General features: G+C 47.3%; 6 protein-coding genes across 9 annotated transcripts; 4 read left to right on the top strand and 2 right to left on the bottom strand.

The window, feature by feature from the left end:
- The first annotated feature begins 19 nt into the window (after positions 1-19).
- Positions 20-431, top strand: LOC108599463 (U6 snRNA-associated Sm-like protein LSm8). The gene has a single exon (XM_017986299.2). It carries the CDS (start codon positions 106-108, stop codon positions 391-393), a length of 288 nt encoding a protein of 95 aa, XP_017841788.1. The 5' UTR covers positions 20-105; the 3' UTR covers positions 394-431.
- Positions 432-458: 27 nt separating this feature from the next.
- LOC108599454 (DNA polymerase delta small subunit) lies at positions 459-1,755 on the bottom strand. Its single transcript, XM_017986287.1, has one exon. It carries the CDS (start codon positions 1,752-1,754, stop codon positions 459-461), a length of 1,296 nt encoding a protein of 431 aa, XP_017841776.1. The 5' UTR covers position 1,755.
- Positions 1,756-1,894: 139 nt separating this feature from the next.
- LOC108601104 (ankyrin-3) lies at positions 1,895-5,066 on the top strand. The gene is made up of 5 exons (XM_033293737.1): positions 1,895-2,824; positions 2,883-3,170; positions 3,233-3,669; positions 3,722-4,109; positions 4,183-5,066. Exons 1-5 carry the CDS (start codon positions 2,299-2,301, stop codon positions 4,566-4,568), a joined length of 2,025 nt encoding a protein of 674 aa, XP_033149628.1. The 5' UTR covers positions 1,895-2,298; the 3' UTR covers positions 4,569-5,066.
- Positions 5,067-5,388: 322 nt separating this feature from the next.
- Positions 5,389-18,303, top strand: LOC108599852 (dynein heavy chain 12, axonemal). Its single transcript, XM_033293787.1, is given in 9 exon segments — positions 5,389-7,482; positions 7,535-7,715; positions 7,770-10,012; positions 10,198-10,624; positions 10,683-10,997; positions 11,053-12,381; positions 12,652-16,432; positions 16,488-16,807; positions 16,876-18,303. Coding segments are annotated over 9 exon segments (11,886 nt in total). The 5' UTR covers positions 5,389-5,422; the 3' UTR covers positions 18,106-18,303.
- LOC108599854 (DDB1- and CUL4-associated factor 8) lies at positions 18,127-21,207 on the bottom strand. Of its 2 annotated transcripts, XM_017986981.2 has the most exons (6): positions 20,909-21,207; positions 20,273-20,831; positions 19,273-20,091; positions 19,074-19,216; positions 18,769-19,009; positions 18,127-18,710 (listed from the first exon to the last, which is right to left on the bottom strand). In XM_017986981.2, the coding sequence occupies exons 1-6, from the start codon at positions 21,055-21,057 to the stop codon at positions 18,375-18,377; spliced, it is 2,247 nt and encodes a 748-aa protein (XP_017842470.2). In that variant the 5' UTR covers positions 21,058-21,207; the 3' UTR covers positions 18,127-18,374. The 2 variants fall into 2 exon arrangements, with proteins under 2 accessions (XP_017842470.2, XP_017842471.2); XM_017986982.2 differs by lacking the exons at positions 20,273-20,831; positions 20,909-21,207 and adding an exon at positions 20,149-20,210 and having other exon boundaries at positions 18,128-18,710.
- A 206-nt stretch (positions 21,208-21,413) lies between these two features.
- On the top strand, positions 21,414-24,432 carry LOC108599855 (probable chitinase 2). Of its 3 annotated transcripts, none has more exons than XM_017986984.1 (5): positions 21,414-21,624; positions 22,696-22,795; positions 22,853-23,017; positions 23,076-23,581; positions 23,645-24,432. In XM_017986984.1, the coding sequence occupies exons 2-5, from the start codon at positions 22,696-22,698 to the stop codon at positions 24,323-24,325; spliced, it is 1,452 nt and encodes a 483-aa protein (XP_017842473.1). In that variant the 5' UTR covers positions 21,414-21,624; the 3' UTR covers positions 24,326-24,432. The 3 variants fall into 3 exon arrangements, with proteins under 3 accessions (XP_017842473.1, XP_017842472.1, XP_017842475.1); XM_017986983.1 differs by having other exon boundaries at positions 22,693-22,795; XM_017986986.1 differs by lacking the exon at positions 21,414-21,624 and adding an exon at positions 22,110-22,124 and having other exon boundaries at positions 22,693-22,795.
- The last annotated feature ends 446 nt before the right edge of the window (positions 24,433-24,878 follow it).

The following is a 24,878-nucleotide window of genomic DNA, read 5'->3' as shown; positions in this document are numbered from 1 at the left end:
CGGATTTCGATAGATTGGATGATTATATCAAAACGTTTGACGGAGCTGCGGTGAAAATTGTTTATTTTATTAAAATTAATAAGATACGCTTTAAAAGCTGGCACTATGTCCGGCCTGGAATCATATATTAATCACACGGTGTCCATAATCACAGCGGATGGACGCAACTTCATTGGCACGCTCAAGGGCTTTGACCAGACCATCAATATCATCATCGAGGAATGCCATGAGCGCGTCTTTTCAACCACGGCGGGCATTGAGCAGATTGTGCTCGGTCTGCACATCATACGAGGCGACAACATCGCTGTAATTGGACTGATAGATGACACCATAGACTCTCGCCTGGATTTGGCCAATATACGCGGCGAGCCGCTCGGACCAGTTGTGCATTGATTAATAACATAGCATATAGTACAAAAATAAATGGAAATATAGAATATACTTTATTATAATTATGCCTAATCAGCTTCTACATTAAACTTGATTTCGCGACAGTCGAGTGTTTCCAGATCAATCAAAGCCACACTCTGGGTCTGACTGAAACTGGGTACGCAGACCAGACGCGTGCGTTGGCCATCCGTACCCACGTGTAGCTCTGTTTCGAAGGATGCACAGTTGCCGGCAAAGTAGACGTGTGGACACTCCTTTATGATAAACGGATCGCTGTCGATGTAGGGGTAACAAGCCAAGGTATCTGGTGCAGTGGGCGCTAGGTGACCCCAAGTGAGCGAGCAACGTAAAGCTTCCATGGAAGACTCTAGTGAAGTGCTGCGCAGCATATCTGACACATTTTGACCTGCTGTGCCAGCAATGAGAGCGCCATCTAAGCGACAGGTATAAGGATTGGATACAGCTTGAAAGGATGAGAGTGCCGCGGCCAGCGGGAACATGCATTTATGAAAAGGCTGCTGAGGCAGCATGAAATTAGCCGGATCATAGGCTCCTGGCATCAGATCAACGTTTAAGGCTTGTGCCCAGGCGGCAAACCAGTTGTCCAGCTGGCTAACTGCTTGCACTGTATCATTGGCATTCGCTTGGGTGCGCGCCACCTGCAGAGTTGGCACGGACGCTTGCGCTGTACTGCGAACAGAATTTCCGGCTACAATCAAGCGCACCATGGACTGTGCTTCCTTGTTGCCAAAACTGCCGCTCAGCCAGTACTGAAACATGTTCAGCGCATCCACATAGTTAAGCGATTGCATTTGATCTAAGCCAGAAACAAGAACCACTGAGCTTCTGTGTTGGCGAATGGGCAGTGGTTTCTGTGGCCCGCTCTCGTAATACAAAACGTCCTCTACCGTCAAAAAGCCATCAATGTCCGTGCCACCTTTAACTGCGCATACCACACCTGTAGCCATCTTACTAGCCGCCATTAGTTCACCCTGCAAACGCACACGCTGCAGCTCATCCTCCAGTATAATCTTATCACCTGGCTCCGAATAGTTCTGGCGCTGTGGCTGGGGCGCTAGTTGGTTCTCCTCCGAGATGTCGCGCAAGATGCTTGGCCTGTGTGCCTGATGCTTGAAGATAGTGCCAATGATGATGCATTGCACATTCTGTTCCCCGCGCAATTCGCATAGCTTCATAATGGGCACCTGCTTACCCCACTTCTTGAGCGCCAGTGGCGTCAGCAGACGTGTCATTTCGGCTAGACGATGCGAATAAAGATGGCAGAACTGCTTCTGGTAGTCGCTGGAGCCCAGCTGGAAGCAGCTGCTCAGGTTTTCGTAGGAGCATTCCAAACGCTTGTCCATGTTGAATCTTATAAACAACTTCTAGCGCCGATTAACTTGAAATATCGATGAGTGGCAGCTGCTTCGATTAATACACATTACGTCAATAGGAAAACTGGAGGTCGATAGACAAGCAGCTGATTGTGAGATATTTATTCGATACCAGTTCGCAGAGCTTCTGAAGTGTTTTTATTTGTCGTAAAACGCTTTTTAAATGAATTTAAATAATGCATTTGATGTGTAAGCACAAGCAGAAGATGTTAAACTATCAGGGGAAGCACAATTGCAATAACCTGATACCAGAGCAGTGCGCGTGCTGATTTTTGCGAATGTGTGAAAGCTCGACGTATTGATTTTACGCTGCCCTCGACGCATTGTTTATTGTTATTGTTTGTGCAGGTAGCAGGAGTCGAATGCCAGAAACTGCGTCGCAGCCATGCACTTGCAAACTCAGCTAGTATCGTGATTAGCTGGCCCAATCAACACTAATCATTGCTTCATAAAAGCTTCAGCTTTCATCCGCAACGGTAAAGGTACATAGTACATAGATAGTTGCATCAGCGCTATGGGCGGTTCTGTTAGCCAAGTGTTCCGCTCAGGCTCCGCGCTACTGTCACATCGCGATGGACACAAGGTATCCAAGGCCACGGAGGAGAAGATTCAAACTTTGTTTGAAATTCTGCGCGCAAATCCCAAAATTTCACTGCAAACACTCGAAAGTCTGCTCATACAGATACCCAAAAACGAGAATATTTTGGTCATACACGATGACTGCGGTTACAATATACTGCAACGCAGCGTTGGACTCAATCACATCGATCTCACCAAGTGGCTGCTGCATCGCCACCGCCCAGATGTCAATCGAGCACCCTGCTCCCTACCCCTACACATAGCCACGTTGCGGGGCTACGAAGAGTGTGTAGAGCTCCTGTTGCGGCATGGTGCACGCATAGATGCCGACACACGCATGTGCTTTCCAGGTGCACACTCGCACAACTGCGAGGAGAGCGGAAAGTGGCACAGTAACGTGGATGATGTAAGCGAGCGATTGAATACCAAGCTGCAAAATGCTTTGTGCTATGCTATTGACGGTTTGTCTTAATTGCTGAAGTATCAAATTACTAAATTAATTACTTTACTTACAATCAGGTGATCAATACAATGTTCTGAGCATGATGACACAAAAGATGGAGGAGCCCTGGATACCGTTTCGAGCCAAGAAACCGCTGTTGCACTTGGCCTGTGAGCGTGGCGCCTGGAACTGCGTACAGCAGCTGGTAGTGACACGCTCCGAGGAAATTAATCTCATTATGGACGAATATTATCCCATTCATCATGCTGTGCTCCATGACGGACGCTTCCTAGAGCTCCTCATACACCATGGCGCCATTACTACTGTCCGCACTTGCACTCAACAGATGACGCTGCTGCATGTGGGTACGTAATCTAAACTTTAACTTCCTTGAAACAAGAGCAGATTAAACATAACCATTTTGCAGTTATATTTGCTGCACGAAAGTCTGCAGAGGATACACAGGCAACGCTGCGTATATTGCTTGATCGTGGGTGCAAGGAACTTATTAATGCACCTGATTCGCTGGGCAACACACCACTGCATGCTTTGATTGTGCGGTATGCGCTGGAGGAGGCCCGTTATGGCTACGACAAGTGGAGTAAATGGGATGTGCTGCATTTAGTGCGCTTTATGCTTCAGAATGGCGCCAAGCCTTCTATTAATCAAGCGGGCAACAGCGCAATAGCCTGTGTGTTTCGCCATCTGCGCGACTGGGAAGTGTGCTATGAGCTGCTCAACATGCTCATCAAGGAAGACGGTGATCCGAACATTGTGGGACGCGATGGCAGTGTGCCCATAATGGTGTTGCTGGTGCCGCTGATAAACAAAGATCATCTGCACCACTTTACGCATTCAATGAAGGTAATGTAAGCGCCTAACTGAGTGCCATAAATACTAACTGTTCTGATTTTAGGTATGTTACTTGAACTGCATACGCATACTGCTGCAACATGGCGCCAATCCTAATTGCTCGTATCGTGCCAATTTGAAGCCACTGCACGTGCTGGTCTTTACGGTCAGCGAGAATTTTACGCTTAACTGTGATGCACAGAAACGCACAAACTTTGACTTTATCAAGAATATACTGCTGCTGCTGCTGCAGCATGGCCTGGACTGCAACAAGACATATCAGCATATACTGCAGGCTGTCATGGATATGGTGCAGAACGTGCGCACTTGTCATGACATGGAATGCATCTATGAACTGACGCTTACACTCATACAGTATGGCGCCGATCCCAACATTGTGTTGAGCAGCAAGACCACACCTGGCATTGCTATCTTCTCCAGCGAGATAGCTAGCTATGGGGAGGCGCTGGGAAGTAGTGGGTGCTGCTGCAGCTGGCGGTGGAGGTGCCGCCGCTGCGCTGGGAGATAATACATTTCGGAACTCGTTTCGCACAAACTCACGCTATCTGCTTTTCTACTATATAATACTGATAACGAAGAAAGAATTTATACTCAACGATCCACAATTGAATTTTACACGCATCATACATCTCTTCTATCTGACCATGGAGCACGAACCGCTCTACAATTGCCTCAAGTCGCTGCATAATTTCTACGTTGCCCAAGTGCCCAGCAAGAAGACCGAACAGTTAATCGCACTCATCTCAACCCTCTATCGCCGGCCGCGCAGCCTCAAGCAGCTGGCCCGCATGGCCATCTACGAGGCAATGAATCGCAAGCTGGCTCAGCACGTAAATCGCCTTAATCTGCCCGGTCAGCTCAAGGACTATGTGCTGCAATTTGAAAGATAACAAGTGTACACAACAGCAAGCCCAAAGCGTCGTCAATGTTAACACACACACACCCACTTTACTTAACGACCAAATGTGTAAGCCCAGCAAACTATAGATATGTTGCCTACTTTTCAATTAAGCTCTATTATATTATTATAATACTTACAGTATATGCTAAATTGATATATGATATATGATATGAATGCGAAAACGCTTAATGTACCTAAGTAACATCATTGTCAGCATTGAATTTAAACTTGTGCAATTTCTTTGATACGAATCTACTTATTGTTAAAGCCAGTTGGTGAGAAAATACCTATTAAACCCCACCCCCGTGCACACTCACATAAACACACACACACACGCAGTTAACAACCTTAGCTAACAGTAAGCATCTTCATAAACTTAAGGCTGTTTTTTGATGAACAATTCGGAGGTACTACTGTCTATTTAAGTTTGCTGTTCTTTTAGAATATTGTACTTGTATATTTGAAAGGCAATTTAAAAAACGTTATATACATACGTTATATAAATAAATTTTAATATATAATTATAATTATTGTTGCTTGCAAAAAAGAAAACAAAAACAATCCGAAGTTAAGCAGAATTGTTCATTTGAACTATGTCACTTTCAATCGAATTAATGCCGACTAACTTTAGCAAGTCGCTGCATAAATAAATATATTATACATACTTAAAAAAACAAACAACCACAAATTTTTTAGCTTGGTAACTTGGCTGTTAAAGTATCCTTAGCAACGTTTAACAAAAGAACAAAAAATGTTTCAAAGTCAAGTATATTTGCTTCAATTTGAATAATTTAATAACTTTTGCTGCCACATTATATTTCACAGCAGCAGTAGCGAGGCAACATGTATAGCCGTAAGCTGGAGCGGATGCATCGTCCACCCTCGGACATCACTAAATACGACAATGAGCCCTACATGAAGAATCCACTGCTCACCTTTCGAATCTCCGAGGTGCATGAGCGACGCCACTACACGTTCCTCAAGCAGCGTGCGGCCGACATTAAGGTTAAGATAGCCAAGAAGCCTTGGCCACCGGAGCCGGAGATGCGACTGCTGCCACAGGCGCACTATGTAGACAACTTGCGACGTGAGGTGCGCAAAATTGTGGTGCCGGCCATGCTGCGCAAGACAGAAGCCAAGATACTCAGCTTTGCCTCGGAGCGGCTCAAAAACAAATATCCCGAGTTGGTCAAGGAGTATATGGCGGATGTGCATGAGGAGTATGATCGCCTGATGAAAATCTATAGCATGAAGAACATACTCAAGCATCCCGAGTTCAGTGACGAGGATCCCGCCAAGTTTGACTTGCCACACGCGGATTTTCTTTTCCGCCTGCCTGGACACACAGCCAACTACAAGGTGTATCTTGATAATCGCCGCAAGATAGCGCAGAAGCTGCTTATATTGCAACTGCCCATGCGTGCAGTGCTCAACATCTCAGTGCTGGAGCTGCCGGAGCTGGCATGCAATTTTCACTACGTCAGCAGCATGGGCACACAGCAGCAGCAGCTGGGACTTTGCGGACGCGAAGCGCTCTCACACAAGTTCTATCGCAAGTACATACAGAACCAGCTGGACAAGGTGAACACGTTTCTGCGCTGGACCTGGTATACGCGACTGGTGGCCGTGCTGCGCAAGATGCTGCGCAAGCGTGTGATGCCGGCGCAGCTGTGGAAACGCGCGTGGAGCGGCCTGGAGGGTCTTATGAACCGCGAGGTAAACAACATGAAGGTGCGCACGTTCGAGGAAATGTTCAAGGTATGCGGGAGTACACGCACCATGCCCGTGTTCAAGATGACACTGGAGTGGTCGGACGTAGATGATGGCTTGGATCTGAAACCCAATACCTACAGCATACAGCGGATCTTTGCGGAGATAGTCACAGAAATATCCATGGTGGGCTATCGCATGGAGTCACTGCAACCGCAGGTGGACACACAGACCGCTTTTACCCAGGTCAATGACTATCTGAAGATTGAGATGAACGAGAATTCGGTGGCGGATGTCATCAGCAAGGTGGAGGAGATTATAGTACGCACATACACGCAGTTGACGGACTATGTGGCTGATTATCGCAAGAAGTACTTTGGCCTCTACTCACTGGAGGAACGCGAGGCGCTTGCCGATTTTCTGGACGTGCCGCATGAGTTTGAGGAATACTTTGAACGCATTGACAAATACTATGAATATATAAATATGCTGCGCAGCGAGCCAGAGAATGATTACTTTGAGATGGCCGTCATAGACAATACGCCGGCTTTGCAGAATCTACGTAATTTGGCCTCCAGCCTCATCTCGGACATTACACACATCATTATTGCGGAGCACATCAAGGCAGAGGAGGAAATTTGCGAAGAGTTTGAGAATATTAAATTTCGTGCCCTCATTATACCCAAGTCCACGGAGGAGCTTATTGCCGCGGCCGAGTATATGATATATGTGAAAAAGGAGAAGCTGGCGGAACTTACGGATCGCATACAGTATTGCCTGCATGTGGGCACCAACATAGTGGAGCTCACACAAATGTCCAAGTATCACTTTGATCTAACCATTAAGACCATAAATTGGATCAAGGATATCAACGAGATCTGCGATTATAATGCCTCACAGCAGGAGCAGTATAAGTTTATCTTTGAGGAGCATTTACAGGATGTGATCAAAAAGCTTAAGTCCGATATTGATGAAATGCTGCCTAAACTTGCGGTTATTGATGACATGAGTCGCCCGGAAAAGTTTCGGGAGAGCTATATAATTTTACAGAATTTTATGGATCAGCTTAAGATCTTTGATGACTATGTTACCTGGATCAACAAGGAAGAGCGGCTGTTTAAGATTGCTGTCACCGAGTACCCCACGCTGGAGCTAATCAAGGGCTTTGTCTATCCCTTTGCGGAGCTAATGAAGTGATTAAGATGAATTTTAATTATTGTACATTATTAAATATTTTTATTTTAGGCTGTGCATTGAGTGGCAGCGTTATCTCAGCGTCTGGAACGACGGACCCTTTGAGTACTTGGAGCCCAAGTTTGTGGAAACCACAACGGATGATTATTTGAAGGAGTTTCAAAAGAATCAGAAGTTTTATCGCATTAAAATCAAGCAGGACATGGTTGAGAATCCTGTCTGCAAATTTAAGGTCAGGCAAAATGTATTAGCAAATTAAAAATATATTTAAATGAATTGTTAACAGGGTCAAACTGAGGATCCAGATCCGGAGAAGCATCCAGTGCCACTGCGTCTCTGCACTTCCATGCTGCAGTCCATCAAAGGCTTCACCACAGGCGTCTTTATAGTCAACACCATGTGCAATCCGGCGCTGCGCAAGCGTCATTGGAAGGATATGTCCGACATAGCTGGCTTCGATGTAACGCCAGATGCGGGCACCACTCTGCGCAAGATATTAAACGCCGGCCTCGATCCCATACTGGATCAATTTGAAATTATAAGCATAAGCGCCAACAAGGAGCTGCAGCTGTGGAACAATTTGCAGGCGATGATCAAGGAGTGGGAGAATCGCGTGTTTCCCACGGGCCCCTACAAGGAGTCGGGTGTGACCATACTATCCAGCCTGGATGAAATACAGGCGCTGCTGGACGATCACATACTCAAGACGCTGACCATGCGCGGCTCAGCGTTTATGAAGCCCTGCGAGGAGGAGGTGCGCGCCTGGTATGAGAAGATAATGCGCGTGAATGAAACTTTGGATCAGTGGGGCAAGGTGCAGGTGAACTTTTTGTACCTGCTGCCCATATTCTCCTCCAAGGACATTGTTGCGCAGATGCCAGAGGAGGGGCGGCTTTTTACCATAGTGGAGCAGACATATACGCGCAACATGGGTCTGGTGCTGCGCAATCCGCTGGTTATGGAAACAGCGCCTGCCGCAGGACTGCTGGAGTCGCTGCAAAAGGCCAATGAGCTGCTGGAGGACATAGCTACGGGTGTGAGCAACTACTTGGAGAAGAAGCGTCTATTCTTTCCACGTTTCTTCTTTCTGGCCAACGATGAAATGCTAGAGATTCTGTCCGAGACGAAGGATCCGCTGCGTGTGCAACCGCATTTGAGCAAATGCTTTGAGGGCATCAATCGGCTGGAATTTGATCCCAGTAAAAATGTGCTGGCTATGATCAGCAGCGATATGGAGCGCATTATGTTCATCGAGGAAGTGTCCACAGCTGCTGCAGGCGGCAGCGTAGAAAAGTGGCTCATACGCGTGGAGGACGAAATGTTGAAGGCGGTGCGCAATGAAAACGAGAAGAGCTTCAATCACTATCCCACGGTCAAGCGCAACGAATGGGTGGTGGAGTGGCCACAGATGACGGTGCTGGCCGTCTCCCAGGTCTTTTGGGCCCAACGCATGCACAGCTGCCTGCGTCGCAGCTACGGCGGCAATCAGACCGTGATGAATCACTTCTTCCAGGAGCTGTCACGCGAACTCAATGACATTGTCACCCTGGTGCGTTCGCCCAGCATAAGCAATCTCAACAGAATCACAATCAAGTCGCTCATTGTCATTGATGTGCATGCCAAGGATGTGACGGAGGAGCTGATACGCTTGCGCATTAGCAGCGAATATGATTTCCAGTGGCTTGCGCAGATGCGCTACTACTGGGAGGAGGCCGAGATGCTGGTGCGCATCATTAACGCCACCGTGCCCTTTGCCAATGAGTACTTGGGCAACTCGGATCGTCTGGTCATCACGCCGCTTACAGATCGCTGCTATCGTACGCTAGTGGGCGCCTATCAGCTGCATTTGAATGGCGCTCCGGAGGGACCTGCAGGCACGGGCAAGACTGAGACCACCAAGGATCTGGCCAAGGCGCTGGCGGTGCAGTGCAAGGTGTTCAATTGCTCGGATGGCTTGGATTACAAGGCCATGGGCAAGTTCTTCAAGGGTCTGGCCTCCTGCGGCGCTTGGGCCTGCTTTGACGAGTTCAATCGTATCGAGTTGGAGGTGCTTTCGGTGGTGGCACAGCAGATTCTGCTGATTATCCAAGCTGTGCGCGGCAACATGACCAAGTTCATGTTTGAGGGCACGGAGCTGACGCTGAATCCAGCCTGCTATGTGTGCATCACTATGAATCCTGGCTATGCAGGCCGCTCGGAGCTACCCGACAACCTGAAGGTGCTCTTCCGCTCAGTGGCCATGATGGTGCCGGACTATGCCATGATTGGCGAGATCTCGCTCTACTCCTATGGCTTTGTGGATGCGCGCAAGCTGGCGGTCAAGATTGTGACCACCTATCGCCTCTGCTCGGAGCAGCTGTCCAGCCAGAATCACTACGATTACGGCATGCGTGCCGTCAAGACTGTGCTCTCCGCCTGCGGCAACATTAAGAAGCAGTTTCCGGATGAAGTGGAGGACATATTGCTGCTGCGCAGCTTGATTGATGTCAATCTGCCCAAGTTTCTATCCTTCGACTGAGCCTACGATTAGCGGCATGGCTCGTGCCGTCAAGTCAACTGTGCTTTCCGCCTGGCGGCACACATTAAGAAGGCAGTTTCCGGATGAAAGTGCGAGGACATATTGCTGGCCTCCTGCGGCGAGCTTGCACTTGATGGTCATCTGGCCCAGACGAGTTTGCTATCCTTGTCGAGCCTTCGACGTGCGACTGTTCGAGGGGCATCATCTCGGACATTTTCCCGGGCATTAAGCTGCCCCACATTGATTACTCGCTCATGGAAAAGGAGTTCTTGCGCGTCTGCAAGGAGGACGTGCTCGAGCCGGCGCCCAGTTTTCTAACAAAAGTCATACAGACCTTTGAGATGATCATAGTACGGCATGGCTTCATGCTGGTGGGTGAGCCGCTGGCGGGCAAGTCCCGCACGCTGCAGGTGCTGGCCAAGATCATGTCGGCGCTGAAAGTAAAGGCGCCTGCCAAGAGTCCTTACTTCCAGCATGTGCAGATGGGCATAATGAATCCCAAGAGCATAACTATGAATCAGCTGTACGGCAGCTTTGATCCCGTGTCCTATGAGTGGACAGATGGACTGGTGGCCAAGATATTTCGGGACTTTGCCATGACGCCCACTCCGGATAGAAAATGGGTAAGCACACAAAATGGTATCCACAATTTAAAATTTTATTAAATTTTTTGTTTGCCAGGTAATCTTTGATGGACCCGTGGATGCAGTGTGGATTGAGAACATGAACACTGTACTAGATGACAACAAGAAGCTGTGCTTGACCAGTGGCGAGGTCATCACCATGAGTAATGAAATGTCCATGGTGTTCGAGGTCATGGATCTGGCGCAGGCCTCTCCGGCCACAGTCTCACGTTGTGGCATGATCTACATGGAGCCGAGCACACTGGGCTGGCGTGCCTTTGCCAACACCTGGCTCAAGAAGGCCGATCCGCGTTGGGCGGACAAGGAGAACACCAAGTACATGCTGGACATGCTGCAGTGGCTATTGCCGCCCGTAAGTATGCTGAAATTCCAACTGCTCCTTGTGCTTATCTCTGCTCTTGCCACAGTGTCAAACCTTTGTGCGTCGCTACTGCAATCAGTTCATCAAGCCGGGCGAGTACAATTGCCTGCTGACTACGTTTGACCTGATAGACATGCTGCTGGATGAGGGTATTGAGGAGAATCCAGAGGATTACGACAAGTATATGATTGGCTACATACAGGCAGCCATGCTGTTTGCTTTGGTGTGGGGCGTGGCCGGTGTACTAGACACCGATTCGCGTGTGAAGTTTGATGGATTTCTGCGCAAGCTGTACGAGGGCGAGGAGCAGCTGGCCAAGCTGGGCAAAATGGAGGTGACGCCACCCATGGAGGGTCTGCTCTGCGATTATGTCTACATGTATAAGCAGCGCGGCACTTGGCGCTACTGGCCGGAGATAGCCAAGCGCATGGATGTGGAGGAGACCAAGACGGGCGTCATAGTACCCACCGTGGACACCTCGCGATATATACATCTACTCAAGCTGCATGTGCAGCACAAGAAGCGCATGCTGCTCGTCGGACCCACGGGCACGGGCAAGACGGTGTATATACAGAACTATCTGATGAACAAGCTCAATCCGGATGTCTACGAAACGGGTTTTATAACATTTACAGTTATGATCTCGGCCAATCAGTGCCAGGATTTGCTTATTTCCAAGCTAGTCAAGCTAAAGCGTGGTTTCTACGGCCCACCCAAGGGCATGGAGAGCGTGCTCTTTGTGGATGACATGAGCATGCCTGTCAAGGAAGTCTATGGCGCTCAGCCGCCTCTGGAGCTGCTGCGTCAGTACTTTGACTATGGCCATGTGTACGATCTCAAGGACAGCTCCAAGGTTTACATCAACAATGTGTTGATTATCACCGCCTGCGGTCTGCCCGGGGGAAGTCGCCAGGACGTCTATGCGCGTTTCCTCAATCACTTCAATGTCTTCTCCATTAACACGTTCAGCGAGGAGACCATGTTTCGCATTTTTCTCAATGTGGCGCTCTGTGGCTTTCGGCGTGCTGGTCACGGCCAGGACGTGTTCAATGTCACCAATCAGATCGTCATGGCCACCCAGAGCATCTACAAGAGCGTGCAGTCCGAGATACGCGCCACGCCCGCCAAATCCCATTACATCTTCAATCTGCGGGATATCTCCAGAGTTGTCACGGGCTGCACGCTGGTGCGCAAGGAGTCTGTGAGCGACAAGAAGGTGTTTGTGCGTGTCTGGTACCATGAGGCCATGCGCGTGTTCTACGATCGACTGGTGGACGACGAGGATCGCCGGTGGATGTTTGACAAGCTCAACGAGTGCCTCAAGTTCAACTTCCGCGACAAGGTGGAGAATGTCATGGAGAAATACTGCGTAGAGGTGAGTAGCCATAAATTCAAAATAGATTTTAGATTTTATTTTCAATCCATTACTATTACGTTTAATAATTGGCAAGTGGTGTAGCTTTCATAACTTTTAAAATAAAAAATATAATTTTAGACTATTTTGCTAAAAGTTAACTCAATTCTTATACAAATAAAACTTGAATTATAGTTTTTATTTAAATATACTTAATTTACAAATTCTAAATGGTGCCAATAATGCTGATTAATTAATTAATAAACTAATTATATTCCTTTAATTTCATAGTCTAACAATGAATTGATCTTCAACATGGAGTCCGCCAATGATATATTCTTTGGCATGTACTTCGATGAGGACAGCATCCCGGATGAGCGTCGCTATGAGGAGGTGCCAAGCATGGAGGTGTTTCTAAATCTGTCGCTGGCCAGCCTAGACGACTACAACTCCACACGCCGCTCCAAAATGGACATTACCTTGTTCACCTTCGCCTTGCGTCATCTGAATCGCATTTGCCGCATCATTTCCATTCAAGGTGCCAGTGCGTTGCTCATTGGCTTGGGCGGCAGCGGGCGGCAGTCGTTGACAAAGCTGGCCACGAACATGGTGCAGACGGCCTTCTTCCAGCCGGAGATAAGCAAGAATTATGGCGCCAATGAGTGGCATGATGACATCAAGGCCATACTCAAGGAGGCCGGCGGCAACAACAAGCATACAACGTTTCTTATCACCGAGAATCAAATAAAAATGGAGTTGTTTCTGCAGGACATTGATTGTCTGCTCAACCAGGGCGAGGTGCCTAACATATTTCCCATTGATGAGAAGCAGGAAGTGCTGGAAATGGTGCGTCTGGCGGCCCAGGGTGGCAATCGCAACATAGATGTCTCGCCACTGCAAGTGTTCTCCTTCTTTGTAAATCGCTGCAAGTCCAAACTACACGTGGTGCTGAGTTTCTCGCCCATTGGAGATGCGTTGCGCACTCGTGTGCGCTTGTATCCGTCGCTGGTGAACTGCTGCACCATTGACTGGTACGACAGCTGGCCAGAGGAGGCGCTGACGATGATAGCCAAGATGTCGCTGGTGGATGTCAATGTGCCCAGCGAGGAGATCAAGGAGGCTATTATGGACACCTGTCAGTACTTCCATACCACAGCTGCGAGCGTTGTGAAGAAGTTTTGTGCCAATTCCGGCAGGCACATTTATCAGACGAATGCCTCGTTTATAGAGCTGATTAGGTCCTTCCAAACTCTCATAGCGCTGAAGCAGAAGGAGACTATGCTGGCCAAGATGCGCTACATAGGCGGCTTGGATACGCTGGCGTCAGCAGCGACTGCCATTTCTATTATGCAACGTGATTTGAATGCGCTGCAGCCCAAACTGGTGGCGCTGGCGGAGGCCTCACGCAAAATGATGCTGGAGATTAGCAAGGAAACGATTGCGGCCAACATTGCTGCCGAGCAGGTGAAGCGTGATGAGGAGGTGGCGCAAGTGCAGGCGGAGGCTTCGCAGGCGTTAAAAGTGGACTGCGAGAAGGATTTGGCCAAGGCCATACCTGTGCTGGAGGATGCGTTGGCCGCCTTGAATACACTCAAGCCCGCAGATATTACGCTAGTGAAGTCCATGAAGAATCCGCCGCCGGTCATCAAGCTGGTAATGGCGGCCGTGTGTGTTATGAAGGGTTTGCAGGCGGAGCGTATACCGGATCCTGCCACGGGCAAGATGATCAATGACTTTTGGGGTCCCAGCAAGCGTCTGCTGGGCGACATGAACTTTCTGCCCGGACTCAAGGAATTCGACAAGGACAACATACCCGTTGAGGTGATGAAGCGCATACGCAAGGAGTTTATACCCAACAAGGATTTTGACCCCAAGGTGGTTGCCAAGGCGTCGAGCGCAGCGAAGGGTCTGTGCCAGTGGATCATTGCCATGGACATGTACGACGATGTGGCTAAGGTGGTGGCGCCTAAGAAGGCCAAGCTGGCGGCGGCCGAAAAGGAATACGCCGACACCATGACATTTCTGGCGGAGAAGCGTGCTATGGCGGCGGCGCTGGAAGAAAAAGTGGCACAGCTCAACATTGAGCTGGACAAGGCCAACCAGGAGATGAAAAAGACTGAGGATCATGCCGAAAGCTGTCGAAATAAACTCATTGCGGCCGAGGCGCTCATTTCGGGTCTGGGCGGTGAGAAGTCGCGCTGGAACAAAGCTGCTGATGATCTCCAAGATCTGTATGATCATCTACCTGGCGATGTGCTCATCTCATGCGGTATCATTGCCTATCTATCCGCTGTGAATCTGCAGGTGCGCGGCAGCTGCGTGCAGGATTGGTTCAAGAAATGCAAGGACCTGAAGATACCCTGCTCGGAAACCTACTCCATTACAGCTGTGTTGGGCCAGGAGGTTATCATACAAAACTGGCAGCTGGATGGCTTGCCCAATGATGAGTTCTCCAGCGAGAATGCCATCATCTCCGCCAACTCCAGCCGCTACAGTTTGTTTGTGGATCCGCAGGGTCAAGCCAACAATTGGTTGAAGAACATGGAGCGCAAGAATCGTTTAAACTGCGTCAAGTTCAATCAAGGCAACTATATGAAGATTATAGCAGATGCATTGGAGTACGGCTCGCCGGTTATCATTGAGAATGTGCAAGAGGAACTGGAGGTGCCGCTGGATCCCATTCTCATGCGGCAAACGTTCATACAAGGCGGCGTGAAGCACATAAGTCTGGGCGAAAACATTGTGCCAGTGTCACCCAATTTCCGGCTCTACATGACGTGTAATCTGCGAAATCCGCACTTTCTGCCCGAGACTTTTAACAAGGTGACTGTCATCAACTTTGCTTTGACACAGAATGCGCTCATGGATCAGTTGCTGAGCATTGTGGTGGCCAAGGAGCGCCCGGACTTGCAGGAGTTGCGCATTATGCTCACCACGGAGGCGGCGGCCAACAAGGGCGCGCTGCTCAATGCGGAGAACATGATTCTAAAGACGCTGACCTCCAGTGAAGGCGACATATTGGAGAATGCAGGCGCCATACAGATTCTAGCAGACTCCAAGTCGTTGTCTAAGGACATACAAGAGAAGCAGGAGGCGGCCAAGGAGACAGGCGCCAAGATTGAGGCCTTCCGCTTGAACTACAAGCCCGTCGCCGTGCACAGCTCCATCTTGTACTACTCTATTACGGATCTGCCCAACATTGATCCCATGTACCAGTTCTCGCTTAACTGGTACATCAATCTCTACATGTATTCGATAGAAACGGCCAACAAGTCCAAGGATCTTCCGCGTCGCATTAAATTTCTTGTGGATGGCTTCACTAAGAATCTGTATAGCAGCGTCTGTCGCTCAATTTTTGAGAAGGACAAGCTGCTGTTTTCCTTTATACTATCAGCACGCATCTTGTTGGGCACGGGTCAGGTTGAGATGCGTCACTTTTCGCATTTGGTTACCAATGCCAAGGAGTCCACCAAGATACCGCCAAATCCGGACAACAGCTGGATTACGGACACTGTGTGGCTGAATGTGGTGCGGCTGGAGGAGCTCAAGGAGCTTTCTGGCATTGTAAGTTCGTTCCGCAATAATCTGGGTGCCTGGAAAGCCATCTACGATCATATATCACCGGAGCAGCAGCCATTGCCGCCGCCCTGGCAGGACAAGACCACAGGCTTTGAGAAGATGATTGTGCTAAAGGCTCTACGGCCCGATTCTGTATTCTACGCAGTGCGTAATTATATAGCCAATTTTATAGGCGAGCAGTATGTCAGTCCGCCGGAGTTTGATATATCCAAATCCTATGCGGACTCGACTGCACTAACGCCACTGGTGTTTATACTCTCGCCTGGTGCCGATCCATTGGGCTCGCTGCTGGCCTTTGCCGAGAAAATGGGCCAGGAGGAGACTTTCCAGAGCATCTCACTGGGCCAGGGACAGGGACCAATAGCCACAGCCCTTATCAAAAGCGCCCAGGAGATGGGCTACTGGGTGTGCCTACAGAACTGTCATTTGGCCGCCAGCTGGATGAGCACGCTGGAATATCTCTGGGAAAACATGGACACCTTCAATACACAAGGTAAGTCTTGGAGCTAAATTCTTTGATACAATATCTTTATTATTTTGCTTTACAGCGAACTTTCGGATTTGGTTAACGGCGTATCCGACGCCACAGTTTCCGGTTACAATACTACAAAATGGCGTCAAGATGACCAACGAGCCGCCCACAGGGCTGCGCGAAAATCTCATGCGCTCCTACAACTCAGAGCCCATCAATGAGTATGAATTCTATACGGGCTGCGCCAAGCAGGATCGCGCGTTTACGCGTCTGCTTTACGGCATTTGTTTCTTCCATGCCGTCGTGCAGGAGCGTCGCAAATATGGGCCTCTGGGATGGAATATAGCTTACGGCTTCAATGAGTCCGATCTACAAATATCTGTGCTGCAGTTGAGCGTAAGCTGCTATTTTATGGTTATTTCTATTTAATTTAAAACTAAACTAATACATATATTTTGCTTTAGATGCTGCTTAACCAATATGAACATGTGCCCTACGATGCCATCTCGTATTTGACCAGCGAATGCAACTACGGCGGACGTGTGACAGATAACTGGGACAGGCGCGCCATAGTAACCATACTCGCCGACTTTTGCAATCCTCAAGTGGTGTCCGACAGCAAGTATCGCTTTGCCGCTGATGAATGCTATATACTGCCACGCAAGACGGAGCATCGCGAGATCCTGCGCTATCTGGAGGAGAATATACCATCGCTGGCACCACCCGAGGTCTATGGACTGCATGCCAACTCGGGCATAACGCGTGACTTGCAGACAACTAAAACACTTCTGGACTCCATGATCTTGCTGCTGGGCAGCGAAGCGGCGGGCACAGCTGGCGGCGGCGTTAGTCCGGAGCAAATGATAATAGACACTATAGCGCAGATACAACGTGAAATGCCCGTTGATATGGACATTGAGGGTGCGGCGGAAAAGTATCCCGTGAACTATAACGAGTCTATGAACACAGTGGTGGTGCAGGAAATGGAACGTTTTCTCAAGCTGCAGAAGGAAATACGCGCCTCATGCGCCAGCTTAGCTATGGCTATCAAAGGCATCATTGTCATGACGCCGGATTTGGAAAATGTGATGACGGCTATGAAGTTTAATCGCATACCGATTAAATGGATGTCTAAGTCGTATCCATCGCTTAAACCGCTGGGCAGCTATACGCAGGATTTGTATCGACGTCTCAATTGGTTGCATGAATGGCATCGGGTCGGGAAGCCGCCAACCTTCTGGCTCTCCGGCTTCTTCTTCACGCAGGCTTTTCTTACGGGCGCCATGCAGAACTATGCACGCAAGTATAAGATACCCATAGACACGCTCAGCTTTGATTATCAGGTGCTCAAGGTGGAGAGCAAATCGGCGCCGCCAGACGACGGCGTCTATTGCAACGGCCTGTTTTTGGAGGGCGCTCGGTGGCATTGGGAGCAATGCATGCTGGTCGAACAGCTGCCCAAAGTGCTCCTCTATTCCATGCCAGCCATATATTTCTATCCCATATTGCTAATCAGCATGAACGAAGGCTCCCGCTACAAATGCCCGCTGTACAAGACTGCCGAGCGCAAGGGCACACTCTCCACCACAGGGCACTCGACCAACTATGTGGTGCCGCTGCTGCTGAACACACAGGCCAAGCCCTCGCACTGGGTAAAGCGCAGCGTGGCCCTTATCTGCCAAACCAACGATTAAGACAAAAGACTTTTTATTCTGTGTTTATGTGTGTTTATTTAACATGGTTCAAAATTTGAATATATTTAGGCGCTTACTTGTATATTCACAGCTTTTGAAACGCCTGCTCTAAAAAACAAATACTAGCCCACAGGGCTTGCCACGCAAGGCAACGAAGTATTCAATCAAATAAAATATAGTATTAACTAAAGTAATCAATTATAAGCTTTTCCGACCTTGCCAGTCGCAGCTTAATTGACTTTGGATTCATCTGGTTATTAATGTCGGTGCTATTGCTGGCGACAGCCTAGCATCTCGGCGGTGGCCTCATCCAATCTGCCCTCAGCTGGGTCCGGGCCGGCAGGGCTGTTGTTGCTGCTATTGCCACTGCTGTGGTTGCTGGGGCTACTATTGGTGCTGCTGCTGCTGCTGGTGCTCAGGGTGTCAAACATTGCGGCATTGCGTTCAAATGCCGCCATGCCGCGTGCATGACGACTAGGACGTGGATCAATCAGCTGACGTATAAAATAGTGTATCTGACTAATGTCCAGCTCACCCACATCCAAAATGCTGCGTCTAAAGTTTTTACGCAACGTTTCTTTCAAGTCTTTCGCGCGAGTCTCGGCCTGTAAAAGCAGATCAGAATTTATAAACAATTTAGCTGCATAACGGATTAAAACTTACGGCTTCAGCGGAGCCACAAGGCGTCCAGATTTTAACATTATGCTCCAAGCCAGAACTGGCCAGCACTGGCATCGAGGGATGTTGCTCCAGGCAGTTAACAACGCCCGTATCGCCCTTTATTAAGTTAATCACAGCCTCAGTGTTTTTATCCCAGAAGAAGATGTTGCCACAGTCACTGCCACTAATAATATACTCCGAGTGTGGACCAAAGAAGTTAACCCCCTTAATGGTGCGACTGTTACTATGTAAGCAAAATGATAAACATTTTTTTTCAAGTATACAATGAATTTAGTGAAAGAACTTACACGTGGCCTCCGTAGGAGTGAAGGTACTCGCCTACCTGGTAGTTGCGACTGTCGAAAAGATAAATGCCTGCATCACTGTATGTGGCCAATATCTCGCTGCCGCTGTGGTTGTAGACACAACAAGTGATTTGCGAAATTCTCTTCTGCAAAGACTGGGTTGTTAATACAAGAACATTGAAAGCTAGTTGGCATTACGCACATCTTGTATATCCTTGGGCACCAATTCGTGTACCAAATGGGAGGGCTTGCGCTTGTCATAGATACGCAGCTTGTCATCGGAGCCGCTGACGCAGAACTCTTGCGCAAACGGATGATGCGCAACGCTAAAGAGACGCACGCGTCGCCCATCGGACAAGCAGCGCAGCATAAGAGTGAATTGGTTGCTGCGCAGGTCAAAATGTTTCACAGCTGCATCCTCTCCAGCGGTCATAATCTCGTTGCGGCTCTGTGGCACCACCACCAGCTTGTGCACAGCTTCGCTGTGGCTGTACAAACGTATGGGATGGTGGCGAACGGATTCGCTACCAGAGGGCGGTATGACAGTACGCCGCACCTGACCATCACGGCTGGTGGTCACAATATCCAAGCAGCCGCTGCTATCAATAAACTTACTCTGAAATATGTTTAAACTGTGACCAGACTTGAAGCTATGACGCGGCCTCTTATTGGCCCAGTCCCAGACAATAATGTTGAGATCATCTGAGCCGGAGCAGACAAGATCGCCAGCGCGATTAAAATTCAAACAGTTAACACATCCGCGATGGCGACTCAATTTGCTTAACATTGTGAGCTGCTCCACAGCTTGGCGACTGGCATAGTACCCCTGGCCAAAACTGGAACTCGCGCTGTGTCCGCCACGCCAATTGATGCGATTGCTGATGTTATGCTCACGCTGTATGAGCTGCTGTGTCAAGTTCCAACTGTAGACTGGCTTGTTTTTGCAAAGCACATTATTTACAGCGGACTCAACCTGCTCCTTATCGGCCACATTGTCCGTCGGTTCGTTATCTCCGTTATCCTGTAAGTAACATTAACATTAGCAACTGATAAATGTTTTTGACCACTAGCAACTCACAAAGAAATCCATTTTCGATTGAAAATAATTTCAGTTGCTTAGAATGCGCATTAGCTTTGGCTAATATTTGATATATACTATAAATAAGCAACTAGTTTTGACAGCAGCTGCTAAGAATACTTACAGAATAAGACGTATCATTGCTATGACCCAGCAGCAACGAATCATTAGAATCCGAGCTGCTTTCCAGCGGAATTATCTGCCTAGGTTCAAAGTCGCTGTCCTCATCAGTGCTCAGCGTATGATCTATAAAGGGGAAAGGGGAGCTAATACGGCGCTGCATGCTGGGAGAGAATGGCGAACGATAGGAGCGTGTACTCGGTATGCGGTGTCTGTTAAAGACAACAGGCGACTCGCCAACATCATCCGACTGTGAAGACTGGCTATCATCCTCTACGCGCACTACAGGCTCTGTTTGTACATTTATCGCTTGTTCATCAAACTGAACACCTGACGCTGTACTTGATGTCGCAACATTTGGATCTGTAGCTTCGTCTGCGTCAACAGTTGTTGTCGCCATAGGCAAACTCGCAGCCTCTTGTTGTTTTGCTTCTTCTTCTTCCTGCTGGCCCTCTGACAAGTTATCAACAGCGTCGCTTTTGGTGCTGTTGTTATTATTCTTATTGTTCTTGTTGTCGCTATTTATGGACTCGACCGACTTTTCCTTTTGCATATGCCACCGACTGCAAATCAACGTAAGAGCAAAAAATCAATTACATATGCAACCATAACAGACAATCTCCAGTCACAAAACACTCACTTAGCCACTGTTGGGTTCACTTCAGCGACCGTTGGTGGTGCAGCAGCTGTTGTCTCTTCATTATCATCTCCGCTGCGATTGTCATCCTTCGAGTTGTTGCGCTTTTGACGCTTACACGTCTGCACATTTTGGTCATCATCAATATCCATGATGTGCCTCTGAAATTATCAATAATAATCCAAACGCTGCTGCACTTGTAGTTCGTAGTATTTTATTTTCCCTAGTGATGGGAATTGCTGCGCTCGATTAATCGCGGATTTTAAATTTAGCGCGGTTTATACGAAAACAATTATGTGTTTTTATTATTAAATAATTTTTTATTTTTTACGAATTTAAGCAGTGTGTGTTTAAGCTATTTCGACTCAGCGTTTAATGAGTTTATTGCATTATATTTTTCGTGAAAAGTGAATCCAAAAGCAAACCTGATTTTTGACATAAATTTCAAATGGCAGTTGTCTCTCTCTTTCCTCGTGCGTGTGTGCTTTAAGTCAAAAGCTGAGTTTCGTGCTCTCTGGTATAAAGTCTTCTCTGTCTTTGCCTGTTCTGCTTGAGTGGCTGACTTCATGTATCAATTTACACAGTGGTTGGCTCTTTTAGGCCGCCCCCCGACATTTAACTTTAGTTATTGTTAGCAGCGCGACGACAACGGTACAATTTATAGAAAGGAGCGGGCGAATGTACTAAAATAAAAACACGTCTTGTGGCTATACAATATTGTACGTACAATACAAACAGTCAGTGCTTTAAAAATAAGTTTTTATAATTTGGACACGCCACATAAACATTAACATTTCACTTGAAGTGCGTCGCCAGGTCTCTGCGTACCTGTATGTGTGCTTGTGATTTAAAGTTAAAGTTGGGTGGGTTTTCGTTGGGCGCTAATTGGCTTTCCATTCACATGCGCTGCGCTGCGGCTGCGCAGGCGTAGCCGTAAGCAGGCAAAGCTCTGTCTTGCTACTGTTGATCTCGTTTTTGACTCCGTCTTCAACTTTTGTTTGTTTGTGTGCGTTTGAGAGTGTGTTCTTGAACTCACGTTAAGCTCTATATGTAGCTGGTTTTTTCCTCTCGATTTCATTTTAATTTTGTTTTCGCATGTTTCGCAGCTGCTTTTGTCTGTGACTTCTGATGTGAAGCGAATTCCGGTTTCCTTAAAACCATCATAAGTAAATATACAACAAAATAAAAACGCAAGCCGGAAAGCAAAGTTAATTACATTGTAAGCCAAGTTTTTCATCTCCATTTTCATCTCTCTTATTTCAAAATTTGTAAACTTTACAAAGTGCTGTTCGTGATTTTCTTATCAACAATGCTTGTTGTTTGTTAAACATTAAAAAGCTGATAACCACCATTAGAACAAACAAGCTAAATGAATGAATCATAATTACAATTTGAGTGCAATCGAATGCCGGTTGCCTTCTTTGGGGCGAGTGAAAGTTGAGAATCGGGTTTAGCTTAGCCCACACAACTTTTAGCTTATAAATAATCAAGTGAATATGTTATGGTGTGCTAAGAGCAATTCTTAATAACTATTGACAAAGCAAGCTCTTTGATTACATTTGAGCTCGCGCATGATTCAGTGCAAAAAAATGTTGAACAAATTATAAGCCTCTTGTTGTCTTGTTCTTGGGCCTTTCACTTTTCTGCAACGCTTCTCAATTACACAATGTAATTGAACTTAATTGAATGCAGTCATATCTTGTATCTTCTATAGCTTAGATATGCCCACACTCAGTTCATTTAAGCGGCGCTTATGCTAAATTAATATTCGTTTTCTTCCGCCGTAGCAGATGGACGGGCATATGGCGTTTAGGCAAGCTCCCCTGCTGCTAGTCATACTCTTCGCCTTGGTAACGGGCACCTTTTGGGCTTCAGTTGCGGCGAGAACAGGTAAGGCGCTTATGGTTAACCACAAAAGGGGTTGCTAAATGTAAACAAATTCCACAGGACCTGCTCATGACAAAGTGGTTGTTTGCTATATATCCACCTGGGCTGTCTATCGACCTGGACAAGGTGCATATTCAATTGAGAACTTCGATCCAAGCCTTTGCACACATGTTGTTTACGCCTTTGCAGGCTTGGACATTACACAAGCCGCCATTAAATCATTGGGTAAGACAGCCGCTATATCAAGCATTAAAACTTGTATATAAAATTTTTTGAATTGCAGATCCTTGGCAGGATTTGAAAGAGGAGTACGGCAAGGGTGGCTACGAACGCTTGACAGCATTAAAACGTAGTCATCCACACTTAAAGGTCAGCTTGGCTATCGGTGGCTGGAATGAGGGTTCCAAGAACTACTCCACTTTGGTGTCCAATGTGGAGCAGCGTCAGTACTTTGCCAAGCAGGTGTCTGCCTTTGTACGCAAATATAATTTTGATGGTTTGGATCTGGATTGGGAGTATCCAACACAGCGTGGCGGACGTCCACAGGATCGCGAAAACTTTGTGGCGTTGACCAAAGACTTAAGGGAGGAGTTTGACAATAATGGCTTGCTCTTGACCTCCGCCATTGGTGCTGCCAAACATGTTATTGATAAAGCTTACGATGTACGCCAGATCTCGCGTTATCTGGACTATCTGCATATAATGTGCTATGATTATCATGGCAGCTGGGATCAAAAGATTGGAAACAACGCTCCCTTGACATCGTCCGCTGTGGATCCTTTGAGTGTGGTAGGAAATTAAATAGATTAATTATTTTAATGCAGGATTCTTAAGTTCAAGCTTTACTTACAGCAATATAGCATTGACTATCTGCTGCAGCTGGGTGCACCGCCCTCAAAGCTGGTCCTTGGTCTACCTTTCTATGGACGTACTTTCAAGACAGTATCCCAGGGAAATCTTAATGATGCTAGCGATGGCGTTGGCTTTCGCGGTCCTTATACACGCGAAGATGGCTTTCTGGGCTACAATGAGATTTGCAACATATTGAGCAACAAAACATCTGGTTGGTCCAAGCAGTGGGATGCGGAAACAAGTCAGATGCTAGCGCGTTCTGAGCGCAATGTCTTCACCCAGGATGTCAGCGTTGTGACCTTTGACAGCTCACGCTCCATTGCCAACAAGGTCAAGTTTGCCATGAAAAAGCGTTTGGCGGGTGTCATGGTCTGGTCTGTGGACACCGATGACTTTCTGGGTAACTGCGAACTGGATGAGGACACTTATGCCGATTTCAGACTAGTCACGTCAGCTCCCAGGCGCCTCAATCACAATTATCCGCTCTTGCGCACCATTAATGAGGCCACATCACTGGCATTAGAAGAACTAGCTGCTGACGAGGTGGTGGTACCAGATGACTCTGAGAATGAGATACCACATGGCAGCATAGCTGATCGCAAGAATGCTGCTACGAGCATTGTTAGCTTAGGTCTAACCGCCAGTTTTCTATATACGATCTTGCATAGTTTTACAAATTGATCAGCCATAGTTATTAATTATTAATTGTATGTTTGTATGTTTGTTTTCCTAAGCTGTTCCTGCAGCAATTTTAAGTTGTGCATAATAAAAGTCCAAATTTAATTATAGTCACTGCCGTTATGTCAGTTATTAAATCAGTTGTTATTTTGAACGATAATAAAGCTTTCGTACGATTACATTGGCAGCCCTGGTCAACTGTTTCCATGGTGTTTTTTAACACTAGTTTACCAGTTTAAAATTATATACCACAGCAATGTAGCAATTGTCGCGCCACTGAGAATGTAAAAATATATAATATATTATTACAAAGTGTAGCTTTACCATTTTAGAAATTAGCACAAAGAAAATAACAATAATAATTAATGCAAATTAAAAATGCGAAATAAAACAATTAATAGCCAGTTATCATTTTAAGCCCAGACCACACTGATGACAAAATATATATAAATATATTTTGTTAAAAACAAATATGAATATAATTACAAACAAACACATCTGTGCAACAAAAAAAAAAAATACAGAGTAAAATGAATTTGTTTGTGTTTTTAAATAC

The sequence above is a fragment of the Drosophila busckii genome, chromosome 3L (assembly GCF_011750605.1).
Source record: "Drosophila busckii strain San Diego stock center, stock number 13000-0081.31 chromosome 3L, ASM1175060v1, whole genome shotgun sequence".
Classification (NCBI taxonomy): Eukaryota; Metazoa; Arthropoda; class Insecta; order Diptera; family Drosophilidae; genus Drosophila; species Drosophila busckii.
Note: the sequence above shows the minus strand (reverse complement) of the source record. Positions and strands in the feature narration are given on the sequence as shown.

Excerpts from the sequence above, each read along its gene's own strand:
- LOC108599463 (XM_017986299.2), top strand. The coding sequence starts at position 106 with ATGTCCGGCCTGGAATCATATATTAATCACACGGTGTCCATAATCACA.
- LOC108599454 (XM_017986287.1), bottom strand. The coding sequence starts at position 1,754 with ATGGACAAGCGTTTGGAATGCTCCTACGAAAACCTGAGCAGCTGCTTC.
- LOC108601104 (XM_033293737.1), top strand. The coding sequence starts at position 2,299 with ATGGGCGGTTCTGTTAGCCAAGTGTTCCGCTCAGGCTCCGCGCTACTG. Across the intron at positions 3,171-3,232 it reads GATGACGCTGCTGCATGTGG|TTATATTTGCTGCACGAAAG; the intron begins GTACGTAATCTA and ends ACCATTTTGCAG. Across the intron at positions 3,670-3,721 it reads ACTTTACGCATTCAATGAAG|GTATGTTACTTGAACTGCAT; the intron begins GTAATGTAAGCG and ends TTCTGATTTTAG.
- LOC108599854 (XM_017986981.2), bottom strand. The coding sequence starts at position 21,057 with ATGGATATTGATGATGACCAAAATGTGCAGACGTGTAAGCGTCAAAAG. Across the intron at positions 20,092-20,272 it reads GCAATGATACGTCTTATTCT|GATAACGGAGATAACGAACC; the intron begins GTAAGTATTCTT and ends TGTTACTTACAG. Across the intron at positions 19,217-19,272 it reads TGCCCAAGGATATACAAGAT|AAGAGAATTTCGCAAATCAC; the intron begins GTGCGTAATGCC and ends CAGTCTTTGCAG.
- LOC108599855 (XM_017986984.1), top strand. The coding sequence starts at position 22,696 with ATGGACGGGCATATGGCGTTTAGGCAAGCTCCCCTGCTGCTAGTCATA. Across the intron at positions 22,796-22,852 it reads TTCAGTTGCGGCGAGAACAG|GACCTGCTCATGACAAAGTG; the intron begins GTAAGGCGCTTA and ends CAAATTCCACAG. Across the intron at positions 23,582-23,644 it reads CTGTGGATCCTTTGAGTGTG|CAATATAGCATTGACTATCT; the intron begins GTAGGAAATTAA and ends CTTTACTTACAG.